Source organism: Barbus barbus (assembly GCF_936440315.1).
Source record: "Barbus barbus genome assembly, chromosome: 12".
Taxonomy (NCBI): Eukaryota; Metazoa; Chordata; class Actinopteri; order Cypriniformes; family Cyprinidae; genus Barbus; species Barbus barbus.
Window position 1 is genome coordinate 6,007,460 of NC_136740.1, and position 18,322 is coordinate 6,025,781.

The 18,322-nt window shown below is 37.8% G+C and overlaps 2 protein-coding genes across 2 annotated transcripts in view; both read right to left on the minus strand.

The window, feature by feature from the left end:
* The window catches only part of LOC306878055 (protein PTHB1-like), a gene marked incomplete at its 3' end in the record, with an annotated part of 85,089 nt that extends 76,064 nt beyond the window's left edge, over window positions 1-9,025 (minus strand). The window contains exons 1-4 of the mRNA XM_079430151.1: window positions 8,923-9,025; window positions 6,563-6,675; window positions 5,033-5,183; window positions 155-219 (exon numbers count right to left, since the gene is read on the minus strand). Of these exons, the coding sequence (XP_079286277.1) occupies window positions 155-219; window positions 5,033-5,183; window positions 6,563-6,674 (328 nt within the window). The 5' untranslated portion in view covers window position 6,675; window positions 8,923-9,025. The remainder of the gene's footprint in view (window positions 1-154; window positions 220-5,032; window positions 5,184-6,562; window positions 6,676-8,922) is intronic.
* Window positions 9,026-11,973: 2,948 nt separating this feature from the next.
* LOC306877981 (ELL-associated factor 1-like) lies at window positions 11,974-17,615 on the minus strand. The gene is made up of 6 exons (XM_079430051.1): window positions 17,124-17,615; window positions 16,734-16,828; window positions 16,525-16,661; window positions 15,548-15,714; window positions 14,202-14,396; window positions 11,974-13,260 (listed from the first exon to the last, which is right to left on the minus strand). Exons 1-6 carry the CDS (start codon window positions 17,224-17,226, stop codon window positions 13,211-13,213), a joined length of 747 nt encoding a protein of 248 aa, XP_079286177.1. The 5' UTR covers window positions 17,227-17,615; the 3' UTR covers window positions 11,974-13,210.
* Window positions 17,616-18,322: the final 707 nt, after the last annotated feature.

The window sequence follows — 18,322 nt, forward strand, 5'->3', positions numbered from 1 at the left end:
TACAAAAATAACCACTGCATGAGTACAGTTCTGTTTAAGAGGTAAGATTTCAGAATAAAAACTGAAAAAAGCCAACCCCTAATATGCAATGTTTTAAGGCAGTAATTGAAAGGAAGGTCAACTAAAGATAGATCTGAATTTGTGGAAAACCAACCTGACACAGCATAGACAGACAGCTTCCTGGGGTGAAGCACTGCCAGATGGAGCAACTCTGAACAACTACAATACATGACAAAGAAAGAAAAAACAAATCTCTCACAAAAATGCCAGACTCATCTCTTTTAAAGATGTATATGCAGTAACAAAGGAATCCAACATTAACTCTATAAAGCCTACTGTATCATATTTGATATGCAAAATTGTAAGGCCTCTAAATGATCAACATTATCAAAACTTTACTCAAAACCATGCTGGCATCTTCTGTATGCCTTCTGTTGTCTGAGTTATAGTTTATAAAAAAAGCCTTAAAGTAGAATTCTAAAAACATTCATCTTCAGTCTTTTAGCTATGAAATCTTTACAAGTAAATTTAAGAATAACTTTTACATTGTTAATATATTTTAAAATGAACATTTACCAGACTGAGGCAACTTGGGTTTACTTGATTGATCCATACCTTTTTTTTTCATTCATTTCATAATTTTTTTAAATAATATTAAAATGTGAATATCAAAAATGATACATCAGGCTTTTGAGGAACATTTGCTTTGTTCATTATATTACACTGCATTATATGTTTTGCCCCATCATGAAAACTTCAGAGCTTTGATCATAAAACTAAGCATTTAAATATCATCTTACAAAGACATTATTGGGAGATACAGAGTGAAAGCAGATATCTGTACATTTTATGTTAAGTAGTCTGCTATACTATACTAAAGATCTAATTTTTCCTTTTTGAGTATGAGCTCCATATTATAGGAGACATAAAAGCCTGATGTGTCAAATATGATCCTGAAATCTATCTGCCAGAAGTCTTAAACCAGCTATAGATCAGACCAACACACAAGAACAATTCTTCTATTCAAACGCATTACATTTCCAAATATTATGAGATGCTGCTTTAGGTTAAGCATCAGAACTTCAACTAGATAGTGACCAGGAATCAATCGAACAATAAAGGACCTCTCTGCTGTGATCATAACTGCAATCGTGACTGAATAACATGCATAAATGAAAGGAAAAAGTCCTGGTGTGTCTACTCTAGAACTTGATGAATACCATGGTATTTCAACTGCTCTTTCATGTGGAATATTCTTTACAAAACAAAACAAATTAGCAATGATAATAAGAAATTAAAAAGCAAATAATCTAGCCTGATTCATACAGTATACTTATACAGTATCTCACAGAAGTGAGTACACCCCTCACATTTTTGTAAATATTTTATTATATCTTTTCATGTGACAACACTGAAGAAATGACACTTTGCTACAATGTAAAGTAGTGAGTGTACAGCTTGTATAACAGTGTAAATTTGCTGTCCCCTCAAAATAACTCAACACACAGCCATTAATGTCTAAACCGCTGGCCACAAAAGTGAGTACACCCCTAAGTGAAAATGTCCAAATTGGGCCCAATTAGCCATTTTCTCTCCCCGGTGTCATGTGACTCGTTAGTGTTACAAGGTCTCAGGTGTGAATGGGGAGCAGGTGTGTTCAATTTGGTGTTCTCACTCTCTCATACTGGTCACTGGAAGTTCAACATGGCAAAGAACTCTCTGAGGATCTGAAAAAAAGAATTGTTGCTCTACATAAAGATGGCGTAAGCTATAAGAAGATTGCCAAGACCCTGAAACTGAGCTGCAGCATGGTGGCCAAGACCATACAGCGGTTTAACAGGACAGGTTCCACTCAGAAGAGGCCTCGCCATGGTCGACCAAAGAAGTTGAGTGCACGTGCTCAGCGTCATATCCAGAGGTTGTGTTTGGGAAATAGACTTATGAGTGCTGCCAGCATTGCTGCAGAGGTTGAATGGGTGGGGGGGTCAGCCTGTCAGTGCTCAGACCATACGCTGCACACTGCATCAAATTAGTCTGCATGGCTGTCGTCCCAGAAGGAAGCCTCTTCTAAAGATGATGCACAAGAAAGCCCGGAATTACTGGAACCATGTCCTGTGGTCTGATGAGACCAAGATAAACTTATTTGGTTCAGATGGTGTCAAGCGTGTGTGGCGGCAACCAGGTGAGGAGTACTAAGACAAGTGTGTCTTGCCTACAGTCAAGCATGGTGGTGGGAATGTGTCATGGTCTGAAGCTGCATGATTGCTGCCGGCACTGGGGAGCTACAGTTCATTGAGGGAACCATGAATGCCAACGTGTACTGTGACATACTGAAGCAGAGACTGGGCCGCAGTGCAGTATTCCAACATGATAATGACCGCAAACACACCTCCAAGATGACCACTGCCTTGCTAAAGAAGCTGAGGGTAAAGGTGATGGACTGGCCAAGCATGTCTCCAGACCTAAACCCTATTGAGCATCTGTGGGACATCCTCAAACGGAAGGCAGAGGAGCGCAAGGTCTCTAACATCCACCAGCTCCGTGATGTGGTCATTGAGGAGTGGAAGAGGACTCCAGTGGCAACCTGTGAAGCTCTGATGAACTTCATGCCCCAGAGGGTTAAGGCAGTGCTGGAAAATAATGGTGGCCACACAAAAATATTGACACTGTAAGCATCTATAAGTCTGCCTCGACCCAACTTCCACTCCACAATATATTTGATCATGCTCATTTCCCAAAATGGCTTAATTATTATAGAGAATAAGAAAGTCAACAGTTGTTTGTAGACCATTTGCGATGATCACATCCTGAGCAAAAGGTGACCAATTGTAAAATGGGAGCAGGTGTGGGACACGGAGAACCACCTCAGACAAAGGGGTGTCAGAACTTAATTAACATACAGACTACAGCTGTTACAAAAGGAGCAACTTCATTTACATGTAGGGTAGTAAACTGGAAATGTATAAAAGAACTTATGATGTTCTGGGCTCATTCCGACTCCGTTGAACCCAAGGTACTACACATGTACTTTGTCACTGCTATGCTGCAATAAACTTCTTCATCAAGATCGTCAAAGTCCTCTTCACTTTTTCTTACAACATTTTGGGCCCAATTTGGACATTTTCACTTAGGGGTGTACTCAATATTGTGGGCAGTGGTTTAGACATTAATGGCTGTGTGTTGAGTTATTTTGAGGGGACAGCAAATTTACACTGTTATACAAGCTGTACACTCACTACTTTACATTGTAGCAAAGTGTCATTTCTTCAGTGTTGTCATATGAAAAGATATAATAGAATATTTACAAAAACGTGAGGGGTGTACTCACTTCTGTGAGATACTGTATATCTCAACATTCTAGAAGTACCATGGTATAAGATACTATATCAGGTATTATGCTTTAATACATACAGCACAAGCTTCCTGTAGTGTTTCAAGAAGTTAGTTCTATCATATTAAAAGTATTTTGTATTGAAACCTGACAACAGTCATCTGGCTATTGTCTAAAATATCCCATCATACACTGTGATATTCTGTGAAATCTGTCAACTTCGGGCAAATCAGGGCAGAAATGTGGGCAAAAGTTGTGTAGTGTATTCCAGACTTAAGAGACCCACGGAATAATCAACTTTCTTTAGATGTCTAAAAGCCTAATCACTTACAATATAACAGCAACTATACACTGAAGAGAATTCTGTTGTTAATACACTGAACAAAATTATAAACGCAACACTTTTGTTTTTACCCCCATTTTTCATGAGCTGAACTCAAAGATCTAAGACTTTTTCTATGTACACAAAAGGCCTATTTCTCTCAAATATTGTTCACAAATCAGTCTAAATCTGTGTTAGTGAGCACTTCTCCTTTTGCCGAGGTAATCCATCCACCTCATAGGTGTGGCATATCAAGATGCTGATTAGACAGCATGATTATTGCACAGGTGTGCCTTAGGCTGGCCACAATAAAAGGCCACACTAAAATGTGCAGGCATTTTGTTCAGTGTATATTATATTGTTTTATAATATTTGAGTAATGACTTTTAATGCTATATATTTTATGAACTTATCAAATATTTACAAATGATAAAAAACTATTATTTTTCTTAGAAGAGCCATTATAAGATTCCATTAAAGCAGGAGTAGGCAACGTCGGTCCTGGAGTGCCGCTGTCCTGTATTTCTCAACATTCTCAACACACCTGAACAAGCTAATCAAGGTCTTCAGAATTACTAGGGCTACAGGCAGGTGAGGTTTGTTTCAGGGTTGGAGCTAAACTCTGCAGGACAGCGGCACTCCAGGACCGACGTTGCCTACCCCTGCATTAAAGAAATCAGAAGTGACAGTTTCTTTCTCACGTTTGACAGTCTGACTGCATTTGTTGCTCATAACATCACAATCAGCAAACTGATTATATATCAGCAAATTGTATAATATAAAGAGAGAATAAGAGAACATAGAGTACTAATCATATAATAAATGTAGTAGCTTTATAATTGGTTATGTATGTTTGGATTTAGGCACATGAAAAAGACTATAGAACTATAGAAGTCCTGTGCTGCACTTACAAAATAGGACTTGAAGCTATAAAAATGTCAGTGAAGTATCGGTGAAATTAATAATAAAAATAATTTTCTGAATAAACACCTGATTTGTATGATTTCTTTATTTTCTACAGATACACATCCTAAATTAAATAAATACACCAACAAAAGCAAGAGGAGGGTAACAGAGAATTTAGAGGAAAAACTTTTGGATTCTATTGGTTTAAAAGTTTTTTAGTTGTGTGTTCATTGCTGTTTTTCTTTCCCAAAGAATATGGGATTTGTGCCTTTATTGCTTAAAAAAAAATAATAATAGGACACCAACTGTATCCTATTCATGGAAAGTGCCATACAACAATGATTTGTGTTGATAACTGGTATACGTGGCAGATTGATAAATAAGATGATTATGATTTTGTAGAGATGTGGTTGAGTTAGTAGTGATGATTGCTGCGATGTGAATGGCTGAAACACAGCACATGTGAGACTTACGAGACAAACTTGCCCATCTCCACTTGAATGATGGGGTCAGGCAACTGAACCTCCAGCAGTTGGGTGTCAGCTTCCGTCGGCTCATCTGGTTTAGCAGGGTGTGGTGAGAAAATGCGTAACATCCCCATAAAACTGCCCACTACAATCTTATCTGGTTTAGAGAATGAGAGAGAATGTAAACAGCTTCATTTAGAGAACAGAGTCTGGTTCAACATCACAGTACACTGTATACAAAAACTCAATAAAAGTTGTGAGTCATGACTGTTTCCCAAATTCGTAGCACATCTCTGTAGTTTGAACCATGCTGATTAAATAATATTAGCCCAAGTGGTGAAGTAATAACTTCTGCAAAATGAATCACTTCAAAATCACAAATAATGTCATATTATTCTTGGTCAGGGTTGTCCGAACTCGGTCCTGGAGGGCCGGTGTCCTGCAGAGTTTAGCTCCAACCCTAATTAAAGGTGCAGTAGGAGATCTCGGAATATGCTAACTTTAGCCTGATAGCACCAAAAGCGAACGTCCCACCCTCCCTGCAATCGCCGTCCAAAGCCACCCCCCCTGAACGCACATACGCTCAAAGAGCAGAATACCAGAGACGACATTAAATTACTACAATAGGCTACAGGGTTTCCAATTACAGTCCTCGCGCCCTCCCCGCTCTGCACAGTTCATATGTATATCTTATCACGTCCCACGGTTGTTCTGTTCGACCGTAATAAATGCACTGCGAAGCCAATCTGAATCACCAGATATTCCGCCATGATTCCAGTTCAAAGCAAGCGTATGTGTTCCATACAAAGGGCATTTAAGTGTGCGAGACGTGAATTAAAATTGTATTTTATTTACAGAGGTATACTATGTCACACTTCTCTAGTAAGTTTCGTCTGTGTGTGAAGATGCTGCGCAGTACAAATCCATGAGTGAATGTTCTGAAGTGCAATAAACTTCAACGGATTTTCCCTGCTCAGGGAGTAGGGAGCAATGAACACTGTGTAGGGAGCATGTCAATCGACCAGGGTCTGCAGTGGTATGCTAATACATACGTTGACAGGCAGGTAGGAAAGCCAATTAAAACGCTTGGACCGAACGTTTTGATTGGACGAACATTTCTTGGTCCTATGCCTTCCACAGAATATATACAGATAAATACATTTAGATCACTTAACATAACAATTGCTATCAGGATGTGAAGAGACTTTCAACCAGAATAACAAAAAATATTTCTGAAGACAATCACCTATTGCACCTTTAAACACACCTGAAGCAGCTAATCAAGGTCTTACTAGGCATACTAGAAGATTCCTTGCAGGTGTGTTGAGGCAAGTTGGAGTTAACTCTCTCCAGAACCGAGTTTGGACAGCCCTGGTCTAGTTTATTTACATGAACAAAAGAAAGCCATTTTTATCACGTTAACCAATCAATTAACTGCTGGTAACAACAAAACTTGTGAAAACAGTTGGCTAAAGATGTCGATGCTTTTGGGAAACGCACCCCAATTCTAATCAACCATTTAGTACTGTAACTCACCATATCCACTTCCACTGTTATCCACGTCCCCAACACACAGACATCCCTGGTCAAACTCCTCACCCTCACCCAGCACTGAAGCCCACCAATCACGAGCCTTAAATAAAGACATCCTGTAAAGAGATCATTACATATTAGAACCAAACATCTGCCAAACGCCCTCAAATCCTTGAGTGCTGTGAAAAAGTGTTTACACATGTCTGATTTTCTGTATTTTTACACATTTTTTCAAGGCATGTCATCAGATCTTTAACAAAAACTTATGCATGCATTAAAGTGAACCAGAAGCATTAAAGAAATAGTTATATCCAGTGCCCCTGTGTGAAACAATGACTGAATTAATAACTGGATATATCCCACCAACATCAATAATCACAACCAAACAATTTCCTGTAGGCATTTCTGGGTTTTACACACTGTGGAACAATTTCAGCCCACTCTGTCTTGCAGAACTGCTTCAGTGACATTTGTATGCTTTCAAGCATGAACTGAATGTTTGAGGTCCTGTACAGTTTTGAGCCATTTTTAACTTCCACCACCACCAGCTTCTTATAATTTATGTTTCACTGAACATAACTTGGCTTATGGCTTGGAGAAATTTAGCATCCTATCACTTGCTCACCAATGGATCTTCAGCAGCAAATGGGTGCCATCAGAATGAGAGTCAAACAGCTGATAAAAAAACATCACAATAATCCACAAGTAATTCACATGAGTCCAGCCAAGTTTTTAAGCAACAAAATTCATCATTAAGGCATTTTAACTTTAAACCATTGCCTTTGATCAAAATACGAGTCTATAATCCATAACAATGCTTCCCCCGGTAGAGAAGGTGCATCCCCTGTTGTCCTCTCACATCAAAATCCACCAGCAGATTACAACTGTTTTGGACTGTTTTCGCTTGTAAATGGTGCTTGTTCTGGGCATATGGATATAGGACTTCAGCAAAAAGATGAATTTTAACCGAAACTGAACTCTCATTCTGATGGCACCCATTCACTGCAGAGGATCTATTGGTGAGTATGTGATGTAATGCTACAAATTTCTCCAAATCTGTTCAAGATAAAGAAACAAAACTCATCTACATTTTAGATGGCCTGAGGATGAGAAAGTATTCATTTTTTATATTCCTTTAAGATTATTTTGTGAGTTTGTGGATATTTTAGCAACTTGCTCTTGGATAGACTTCAGCATAACAGCTACTCCTTAGAATATTAGCAACTTTTCAAAAAAAAATTACAAAGAAATTAAAAAATTATATATATATATATATATATATATATACACACACACACACATACTATTGGATGATATGGTTTGGATCTGGGTTTGTTGGATATCTGGATATGTTATCATCAAGGCTTTCAAGTTCGCTCTGGGGGTATCTATATTTACAGTTATCTATATTATAATAGATAATTTAGAACTAAATTTTTTTTTATATATATATACTTACATAAATGTACTTTATAAAAAAAAATAATTGCCATCAGGTGCATTTTTACCAAAGTGGCTTACAGTAAAGAGCACAAAGCTCAATAATGCAGCTGAAATACTTTATACCTAATGATTTTTCGTGTATTTTATGTTGGACTAAAAATGCAAGCATAAAGACCCCTCCAGGAGGACCGGATCAAACCATTCCCTGTTTTTGTTTGCAAGTGGTCACTTCTGTGCACATGGTCTTTGATGCTGACTGGACCACTGGGTCTGCCTGACATACAACATGACAGACTGGTCACATGACTGCAGATTTCATTGGCTGTATCTCAAGCAGCTTTCCTAACTAACTGCTGACTGCTTAACAGAGCTAATCCACACCAGAGAGACTCAGGGAATAGGACATGCAAGGAAGCAGACCAGTCCAATAAGATGGACAGATTTCTGTGCATTGACATAATATATCAAATGTTTCAGCACAAAAAAAAACACACTGAAGAGCGTTATCTAAAGAACCTCTCTCTAATGGAGCTATAAAGTCCACATAAAGGATTAGTCCAGTATATAAATAGTAACAATATACCTTTTTAACAAGAGGGTCTACAGAAAAAGCAAATACTGAATTAACATCTAGTTAATATGCAGTATTTATTTAAAAGCACACTGGGTTCTCACAACTGAGAATCAGAGAGCATCCAGAGCAACCTGTCTATCGATTTAATACGACATGAGAGCCTTTACACTCGTGCAAAGTAAGAGAGCAGGTAACATAATGTGATAATAAATCATATTTCAAGAGAATGACAGAATGTTCTGCTGTTTGTTCTTTGCGCAAACTACCCCACTCTCATTATTACTTCGTACAAAGTGACGCTGTCCGTATTGGTACATGTTAAATATATAAAGTTATTATGTTCTACCTGGATGCAGTGATATTTTCTCCAGTAATGAGTGGTAAAATAAGACAGCTCAAGACATCTCAGCTTCTCACACTCGACCTACTGTTGTCATGACACCAACGCTGAAGCCGGAAATTTGTAACGTGACAGCGTCATATCAAAATAAAAGTCCCTCTATACATACAAAAAACCTCTATACATCTCTGATCATTTCTTTATTACATTTAACCTACATATTACTACCTGTGTGCCACCAATTCCTCTACCTTTTACTTTTAGGTGAAATCTATGCTCCCTTTCACCCTTCCATCTTTCCTCTGTAGTGTCATCCTTTCTTCCCTCACACAACCATTTCTCATATCTGGATGTAAATACAGCAACTGACACTTTATGATCCACTTTAACTTCTTGTCAAGACAATATCTGTCTAGACAGGCCAGTGCATACTACCCCTTCAAACCTAAAAAGTTGCCCCATGTCTCATCATCTTTACTGTATTTTGCTGAGCAGTCTTTTGGGTGGCTCACCAATGTACTAGATTACTCTAATGCAAAAAATTAAGTAGGCTTGTCCAAAATTTTTATGGGGAGAAGAATTTATTGAAGATGGTAGTGTATGTTAGTAATGTTAGCATGTTTTCCTTCAAACAATCTTAACACTTGTATGAATCCTATAGCTTCTCCCAAAGTTCTGTCTTATACCTGAAACAAATGGGCTAGTGTTAGGACCTTCCCACTGGAGATCCTGTAATCTACAAGACGTTCCTGAGGAATGCTGTTCTTTTGTTATTCTAATGGAATGGATCATTTGGTTCACACCTTAATAGACACACTTACATTATTTATTTCACACAATGACCAACTGAACATTAACCAATCAGGTTTTAGCAGCGAGCGTTCAACTGAGACTGCTTTACTGTCGGTCAGAATAGCCCTGCAGATTGCGAAAGCTGATTCCAAATCATCAGTTCTTATTCTACTGGATCTCTCTGTCACTTCTGACACTGTGAATCATCAGATTCTCCTTTCTACCATCACTGGATCTGCACTCCACTGGTTTGAATCTTATCTCACAGGTAGGTCTTTCAGGGTTTCCTGGGGCGGAGAGGTATCCAAAGAACATCAATTGGTCAGGGTTTCCTCACGGATCAGCTCCTGGACCCCTCCTCTTCTCCATATACACTACATCACTGGGACCCATTATACAAGCGCATGGTTTCTCCTACCATAGCTATGCTGATGACACACAGCTCTATCTTTCATTTCAACCAGACAATCCAATAGTAGCTGCATGGATCTCAGGCTGCCTGGCAAACATGGATGAAGGAACATCACCTGCAGCTCAACCTGGCAAAGACTGGGCTTTTCGTTTTCCCGCCACTCCGACTCTACATCATGACTTCACCATCAAGCTAGGTTCATCAAAAATTATTCTTTGGTGACCAGCTGACTTTCAAAGCCCACACTGCAAAGACTGCTCAATCTTGCAGGTTTGCATTGCACAACATCAGAAAGATCAGGCCCTTGTCATTTCTGGATGGCTGGACTTCCATCAAGCACAATCAAACCTTGATTCAGAATGCAGGGGCAAGACTGGTCTTCCATGAACCCAAAAGAGCCCATGTTACAACTCTCTTTATCTCCTTACACTGGCTACCGGTTGCGGCTCGCATCAAGTTCAAGACATGATGTTTGCCTACAGAACAGCCACAGGCTCAGCACCCTCCTACTCCCTCCTCACTCTTATCTACATCCCCTCCAGAAGCCTGAGATCTGTAAGTAAGTTATGCCTTGTGGTAACATCACAGAGAGGCGTTTTCATTCACCTTTCCTGGCTGTTGAAATGATCTTCCCACAATCGCAGTAATTAACAGAACACCCGACGCGTTATCTAACAGCAACACTAATTTAATCCCACCCTGCATTATGCACCTGCATTAAATCTCCTATACATGAGGTAGACAAAACTCATTTATTAAAACTTTTATTCAAAATGCGAATAGATTAAATATACAGAAAGCAAGCAAACAGTTCTGCATGTGATGTTAGAGCATCGTTGAGAGAGAACAAGAATGTATTGGAAACACTACTGCTTACCTGACTCTGCCCGAGAGGTAAGAAAAAATACACTTACCTGATGTGATTTCTTTTTATATATCTCTGAAATATATGGGTCATTCTTCAATTGCGGTGGCAAGTGGTGTCCCTCTAGTTTACAACAGTTGAAATAAATTTTAAATACTAATAAATTATCAAATATTTGCATGTTTGTATTCTGTAGGGTAAGCACAATTTGTGCACTAATAGTTACATTTTTGTTTTAAAATACATATTTAATTGAGTTTGAGAGATTGCATTTGTAACCAAATATGCATGTTCCCGCCATACCTTAGAGAGGTATCATGGAATGTAATTGCAACAATATAACATTTTTAACACAAAGTGGTTATAATGTGAATATAGATTTTATTTAACATGTACAATTTTATTATATTGTTTAAAAAAAGACATATTTTGTTATATTTAAGAAAAAAGTTGTGTCCCCCAAATTCATGTCTGTGGTGTTACAACAATGTAAGAAAGAAAAGGGGAAAAAATGTAAGAAAAGGGGGAGATCTATTTGGACTTCTTCCTGTGTGTAAAGGTCACTGCAGGTGCTGGGTGATCTGAGGAGTGCATGGGGAGTACATTCTTATTCATTTTCTCAAGTTTAGCTAAATTTCTGACAATTTCATGTGCCGCACTTTATTAGTGGCTGTGGTGTTATGTTGATAACTTGCAGATTTTACATATTTTAATCACAATGTTGATAAATACATACTTATTAGTAATTCCAAAATGTCCCCTGATCTTGAAATCATAATGATGTCAACCTCCACTTTTAGAAAAGTCTGGATTTAGGCTGATTTGTCTGTGGTGTTCCTCCACAGAGCCTACAGTAACTTGTAATATAAAGTCTGTGAATGACATAGACATAAGTGGCTGTGTCACCAGTGTTTGATTGCAATTATTTAAAAATCGAAATGTTCTTAAGCTTTCATTTTAATGGATATAGCATATTAAAGTCATTTTAAATGCATAGCAATATATTTTATTAGAAAACAAGCATTTTAACAAATTCTGCCTCTCATTTGCCACCCCAATTGAAGAATGACCCATATGATAGTATTCTTGAAAACAATCTTGTAATGTATTACTGAAGAAAATAGCTAAGTATCAAAGAATGAAAAAAATAGTAGGCATAAAATGGACTTTTGTAAATGCTATGATCCTGTGATGCTCAGATAATGTTATTTCCTTCTCATATTGCTAATTATCACCATTAACTCTTCACCTGAACATTTATACGGTATCACTGTAATCCTCGAGCATCAAAACATGGGGGCAGACATCACCTTTTCTGTGTTATCATGTTTGGTTCAGGAGATATGAAACAAATTTGATTATGGCGAAAGTGCATTGTGTTGAAGTATGCATGGATGTAAAATATAGTATAACTAAAGATACTACATGTATAGATTTTTACATGGTGGTAACTTCAGCATGCATTTTTTTGTCTATATACTACTTTATAAAAAAAAAAAGAAAGCATTGATGATACTTGTAAAGTAAATAATAATGATAATAATCACCCAGACCCACTAATGGTTTGTTTTTGACTTTTATCTTACATTCCAGATGCTATTTACAACATTAATATTGTGTACAGTGCAATAAAACAATTTATTTTTGGTTAAACCAGCAGTATACACTTCAACAGATAACCACATACACATATTTTGAGACACTGAGTATCGACAGTAAGTATTTTTAAATGTTTTACGTGAGGGGTTGTGACCCTTATGTCACAAAATGCAACAAAATCATTTGTACTTGCTGTTTGCCACTGAATTCTAAACTGTGGCTGAACTTCATAGGCAATGCGAAAAGCAGTCAGAATAAAGATCACGCAAATAATTTGGTTTATGTAACACTGAACACGAGGGGAACGGTACAAGCCATGATGATTTTTAGCTTCATAAAAATACTGAACAACCAAAGGTACAATATTCAATTTGAATGATTTACACAACCTTATCTGTTCAAAAATGTCCCTTTGCAATAAAAATAAAATTTATTAAAATGATTTTACATTCTTCAACACTTTCTATGATATCTCCATGTTAACATGAAGCCATTAAAAGCTCAAGATAAAACTGCAAAAGCACTGATATCTATGAAATAACTGTGAAAAGACTGATATCATCTATGAAAGCACGTAACGCAGAGAAACACAATCTGTTTGTAAGTGCTGAACATCAACTAGGAGGTCAGTCGATGTCACTGTCACTGCCAGATTCACTTAGCTGAAGATCATTTCCTGAAGGAAGAAAGACAACAAAACAATTTACCATATAAAACAGAGTAGGGTGTTCCTTCAAATACTGCCACTTTAATGTCCCAACCAGTCGGTTATTTCTTTTAAACCAACTGACCGACTTTATTAACAGTACCTCTCCAGTATTAAGCCCCGTTCACACCAAGAACGATAACTTTAAAGATAACTATATTAGCATCCACACCAGCAAACGATATCGTCTCGTTATAGCAGGATTGATTCTGATTGGCTGTCAATGTTTTTATCTTTCATCAGCTGAAAAAAATCGTTCTCAAAGTGATTCCAACTATATTGTTTCTCTGTGCCTTTATCATTATAGCTGTGGTGTGGACTCGGCTATTCTTTAATATTGAGAATGACTTTTAGAGCTATATCGTTGTCTTTATAGTTATCGTGCTTGATGTGAACGGGCCACCATTGTCAACGAAAAATGGAAAACTTTTTATTTGTTTTGGCCGTTCATTTACATGAAAACAGCATTATGAAATGCAAACTTTAGAAAACGGTTTTAAAGTGCAAGTTTTAGAAAACAAAAAGGTTACCATCTCCATGTAAACTACAAAAACATGAATTTGTGAAAACGGTGATGTCATGCGCATGCATATTACGTGTTCAGTCTATATGCGCATCGCAAACTACTGGCCTGGAATGCATAATACAGTGTTTTTAGTAGTTTTCGTAGATCTGTGTGAATGTGGAACGTTTTGACAATGTTGTTGTGTGAAAATAAAAATTTTAGTACATCATTATGCAAATGTACCCTAAAATGTCAAAAAGTTGTGTTTTGTGTCAAATCAGATGTCTGTCTTCGTGTTATTCTACTGTGTGTTTTGTGCTGTATCATTCTTTAGTTTTTTTCTTGCTGATGAGAAATACTTGTCTATGGCTGTGGGAGTGAATAAAATGATTGTGAATGCACTTACGGAGTGTGTTCATCAGCTGGTTGCTGCCTTGTGACTTGTTCATTCCATTGGCCATGTTGTTCCTGCTGGGGGAGAGATGAGTTTCCTGTTCTCCATCACTGCAGGAGCTGTCATTACCACTGCCAGAACAACTGGCAGAGTCTGACGAACTGCTGCTGCTCATCTGCTCAATCATATCCACCTCGGCCCGCAGCTCTGAGACGAGAGCAAACGAGAAAGATTAAGCCCCCAAAAAACGGCTGAATTCAATAAAATGCTATTTATTTTACAACTAAACCAAACACAGCACAATTGTATTCCTGCTAGGGCACACAAATATTTAACTTTTCAAAGCATTTTTAGTAAAGTTCTTCGATATTGAGTTTCACAGAATCCAAATATTTTTATTCTTAAATTCTATCAAAAAGCAATGTTTTATCTGTTGTAATTTCTTCAGTTTCCTGTTAAAATGAGCTTTTTGTTGTTGCTGTTGTAAGTTTCTTCTTATCATAAAACAAATGTTTTTCTTCATTGTGTGAGCGAGGCACAACTATTCTCCTATAATGCGTAAACGGTTGGCGATGGCTATGACAACGTAATTCATGAACCATTCAGTATCCTAACTCGGTCCGGGGGGTCCCACTCGGTAGAAATCGTGGTCCGAGGCACACAGATCAGACCGAAAAGGCACTTTAGCGTCGACGATTAAAGGGGCAAGGGCTCAAGCACATGATAAATTGTTATCATGAACACCTGCAGATGCACAGAGGAGGCTTTTATCCATCACAAACAACACTACAAAATTCAAAAATCAATATATCATCATGTTAATATTTAAACTCTGTCGCCAATTACGCAGTTAAGAATTGATTCTTCAGACCAAACAATCAGAGCAACAGTACAGCAGAACAAATGTAGCCTACTGTTTCAACATTGTCAGACATTCATCTAGCACATAGGGGACAAACAGGGCTGTTTGGTCTCTGGTGTTTTACTGACTTTCAGGGGTCTGAAAAAATGCAACTCCATTCAGACCTTTTTGCAAACATTCACCGAAAAGAAAAAACAGACTCAAAAGATTGATAAATTCACAAATGATTGGAATTGCTGGTTCAGTTGACAGAAATACAGGACATGCATAATAACGGTTTAAATAAAACATTTCTCAAGTCATCAGAGCACTCATGGTGCGCACAGTGCGTTCAAACATACAGCTGCAGGTGCCAATGATTGTTCTGCTCATAACTTTTTCAAGAAATATATGTATTAAACTAGAAAAATGTTCAAATTTGAGGGTAAAAAAAGAAAACTTGATAACTGAATATATAACTGTCTAGAACTCTATAGTCGCAAGCATGCGGTCTAACCTCGTTTGATGTCGTCCAGCTGAGGCTCAGGTGAAGGGTTGTCTTTGGTCGGAGAGGTCTTAGCTCCCGCTCCGGGCTTGATGGGGGTGCGGAACTGTGCCGTCAGCTGGTTAGCTCTCACTGACTGCTGCTCTATACGAGCCTGGATCTTACTGCTTCCCTCAGCTCTGACCAACACAAACGAACATCTTCAGCATCACACACTGACAGTGAAAGTCAGTCAGAGCAGGTGTGGATGAGTTCTGTCTGTTTGCACACACTCTCACATTCACATTAAACTGTATAGCTAAGCTCAGTGGTCCTCAAACTATGGTCTGCGTGCTACCAGTCATGTTAAAGGGGTCATCGGATGCCCATTTTCCACAAGTTGATATGATTCTTAGGGTCTTAATTAAGAGTCGATAACATACTTTGGTTAAAATTTCTCAATGGTAGTGTAAAAAACACCTTTTTTCCCGCCAAAATCAGCTCTGTTTTTAGTCCATGTTGCTTTAAATGCTAATGAGCTCTTCCGTGGAGTGACGAGCAGTACTGTTTACTTCAGCCGCGAAACTGGCTAACTAGAACGTTATTAGGAAAGGTGATTTGCAAGGATTCATAAAAACCCTTATACTCACTTCTTCTGTAGATGAAGCTAGATCACGAATGATTCGGGCGAACATGGTAGAGCCCTGCACGGGCCTCAAATTTAGGCCCTAGCCCGGCCCACGTCCGACAGCTTGTCAGAATGTCTTTTCCCCCCCCTTCTCCTAAAAAAGTTTATACTACTGTTTCGGCTATTAAAATAGTTCAGTTTTGTGTGTAATGGCAAAATTATTATATTTTGTTTAGTTTTTTTATTAAGTTAATTTAGAAAAACGTTTGGAGCATATTTGTTCATTTAAAAAAATACAGAGCGATAGTAATCAATAGTGATCAACTTGGTGACTAGGCGACTCTTGACCTGAAGTCTCTTCACAATTCATTTGGCTGCTCACCTTGTTTTCTTGACTTGTATGCTGCTGCTGAGCTTTTCCAACATAAACTCTCCAGTGTCATGGTTGATGATGAGAACGCAGTCTTTCTGATACGGCCTTTTGTTGCCCTTAAACACGGTCATTGGTGGAGTGGAGCCCTTGAGAGAAATGACAGTAAGTGGTCCGTAGAAAGGGTTTCATGCATGAATCTCGCAGGGAATGATTCTTACTGGTATGTGTGGTAATGTGATGGTAACCTCATCTCCTTTTCCTACTTGTAATTCTCCTTCACAGGATGTATCTATGGATGCTGGTTTAAAATCATCTGTGGAAGAAAACGAGCACACAGTATAGACTTCTAATAATACAATCCATGCATATTTTTACTGCTGGCTCAACAATACAACAGATGCTATTCAGTCATAAACAGTGTTTTCATTGATTGTGTTTATTTATTTATGCATTCAAGCGTGTGAGGAACAAGTCATTATGTTCATATTGTCAATGATTTTACATAATCCACACATTTCTAACATCAAATCTGCAGGATGTATATCAAATACTGGTCAGACTCTTGAGATTAGAGGTGTTTGTTCATGCCATTCACTCGATGGACTCACATCTGATGGTGTGAAAAGATGATTTTGGTCTCTTCTCAAAACTATCTCCGAGCTTTAAAACATGCTCTTCTTTATCCAGAGGCGGGTTCGAGCTGCCGTTCATCACATCGAGTTCACAGCCACACAAAACAACAGCAAAGTCTTCGGTCGATATCACATGTAAACAAAGAACGGATCCAATACTTCCGGGTCACGAAAAAAAAACGGCTTTGTTATGGCTTGAAAATCAAACATTTAGTATCTAAAACGTAATGCAGGAAATAAAAAAAAATATCAGCTGAGCTTTTTCATATTTCAAAGTGAGCGAAGGATCAAATCAATAAATAATAATGATTGAAATAAAGCATTTTAATATGGAATACTATTTAAATATCAGCAGTGATTGTTAAATAAGATTATAATATTAATATTATTTATTAATCACCTTTTCTTCCTGACATCACTGAACCGGAAGTCAAACGACAGAAGCGTTTTTTTATCCGCTACTTTTATGAAGAAAACAAACTTGCTAATTATTTACTTGCAGATGTGCTAACACGCGCTCTTACTGGGTGAAAAAAATAAATAAATAAATAATAATAATAATAAAAATATATTAATAGATAAACAAATAACAATAAAATCATTTTTACAAAGATTTTAGAAAAGAAGACACATCATTAAAGGCTGAATGCCATGAATTAACAGTTTTCACGTTAGATCCATGTATATGAGAAGTAGAGAGTTCCATCGAGATAATGTCCAACAAAAACACAGTCAGGGTCATCTGTCCATTGTGTGAGGAGGATTCCAACGGTTGACCAGCTATTTGTTTGCTGCTGTGAGAGCAACTAACAGTAAAGATCTTTGTTGGACGGACAAGGTGAAGTCCCAAAAGTCATTCATGAAAAAATGGCATGGAGTCAAACATATCAGCACCCAACAAATATGATAGGTCCAGTGAGAGCTGAGCCCAAAAAGGTGAGAGAGAGGGGCACTCCCCCCAAAAAAGCAAAAACGTGCCTAAAACTCCTTGGGAACAGAGGTTACACTTAGGAGAAGACGACAGATTAATATAAAAACATTTCATTGGAGTCAAGTAAACCCTAAGCAGCCATTTCCAATGAATCATTTGGTGATTAGGCTTTTTAGAAGACAATTTAAACATACCTCATACCTCAATCCAGTGAAAACGGAAATTTTACTGAAATGTGTATTGT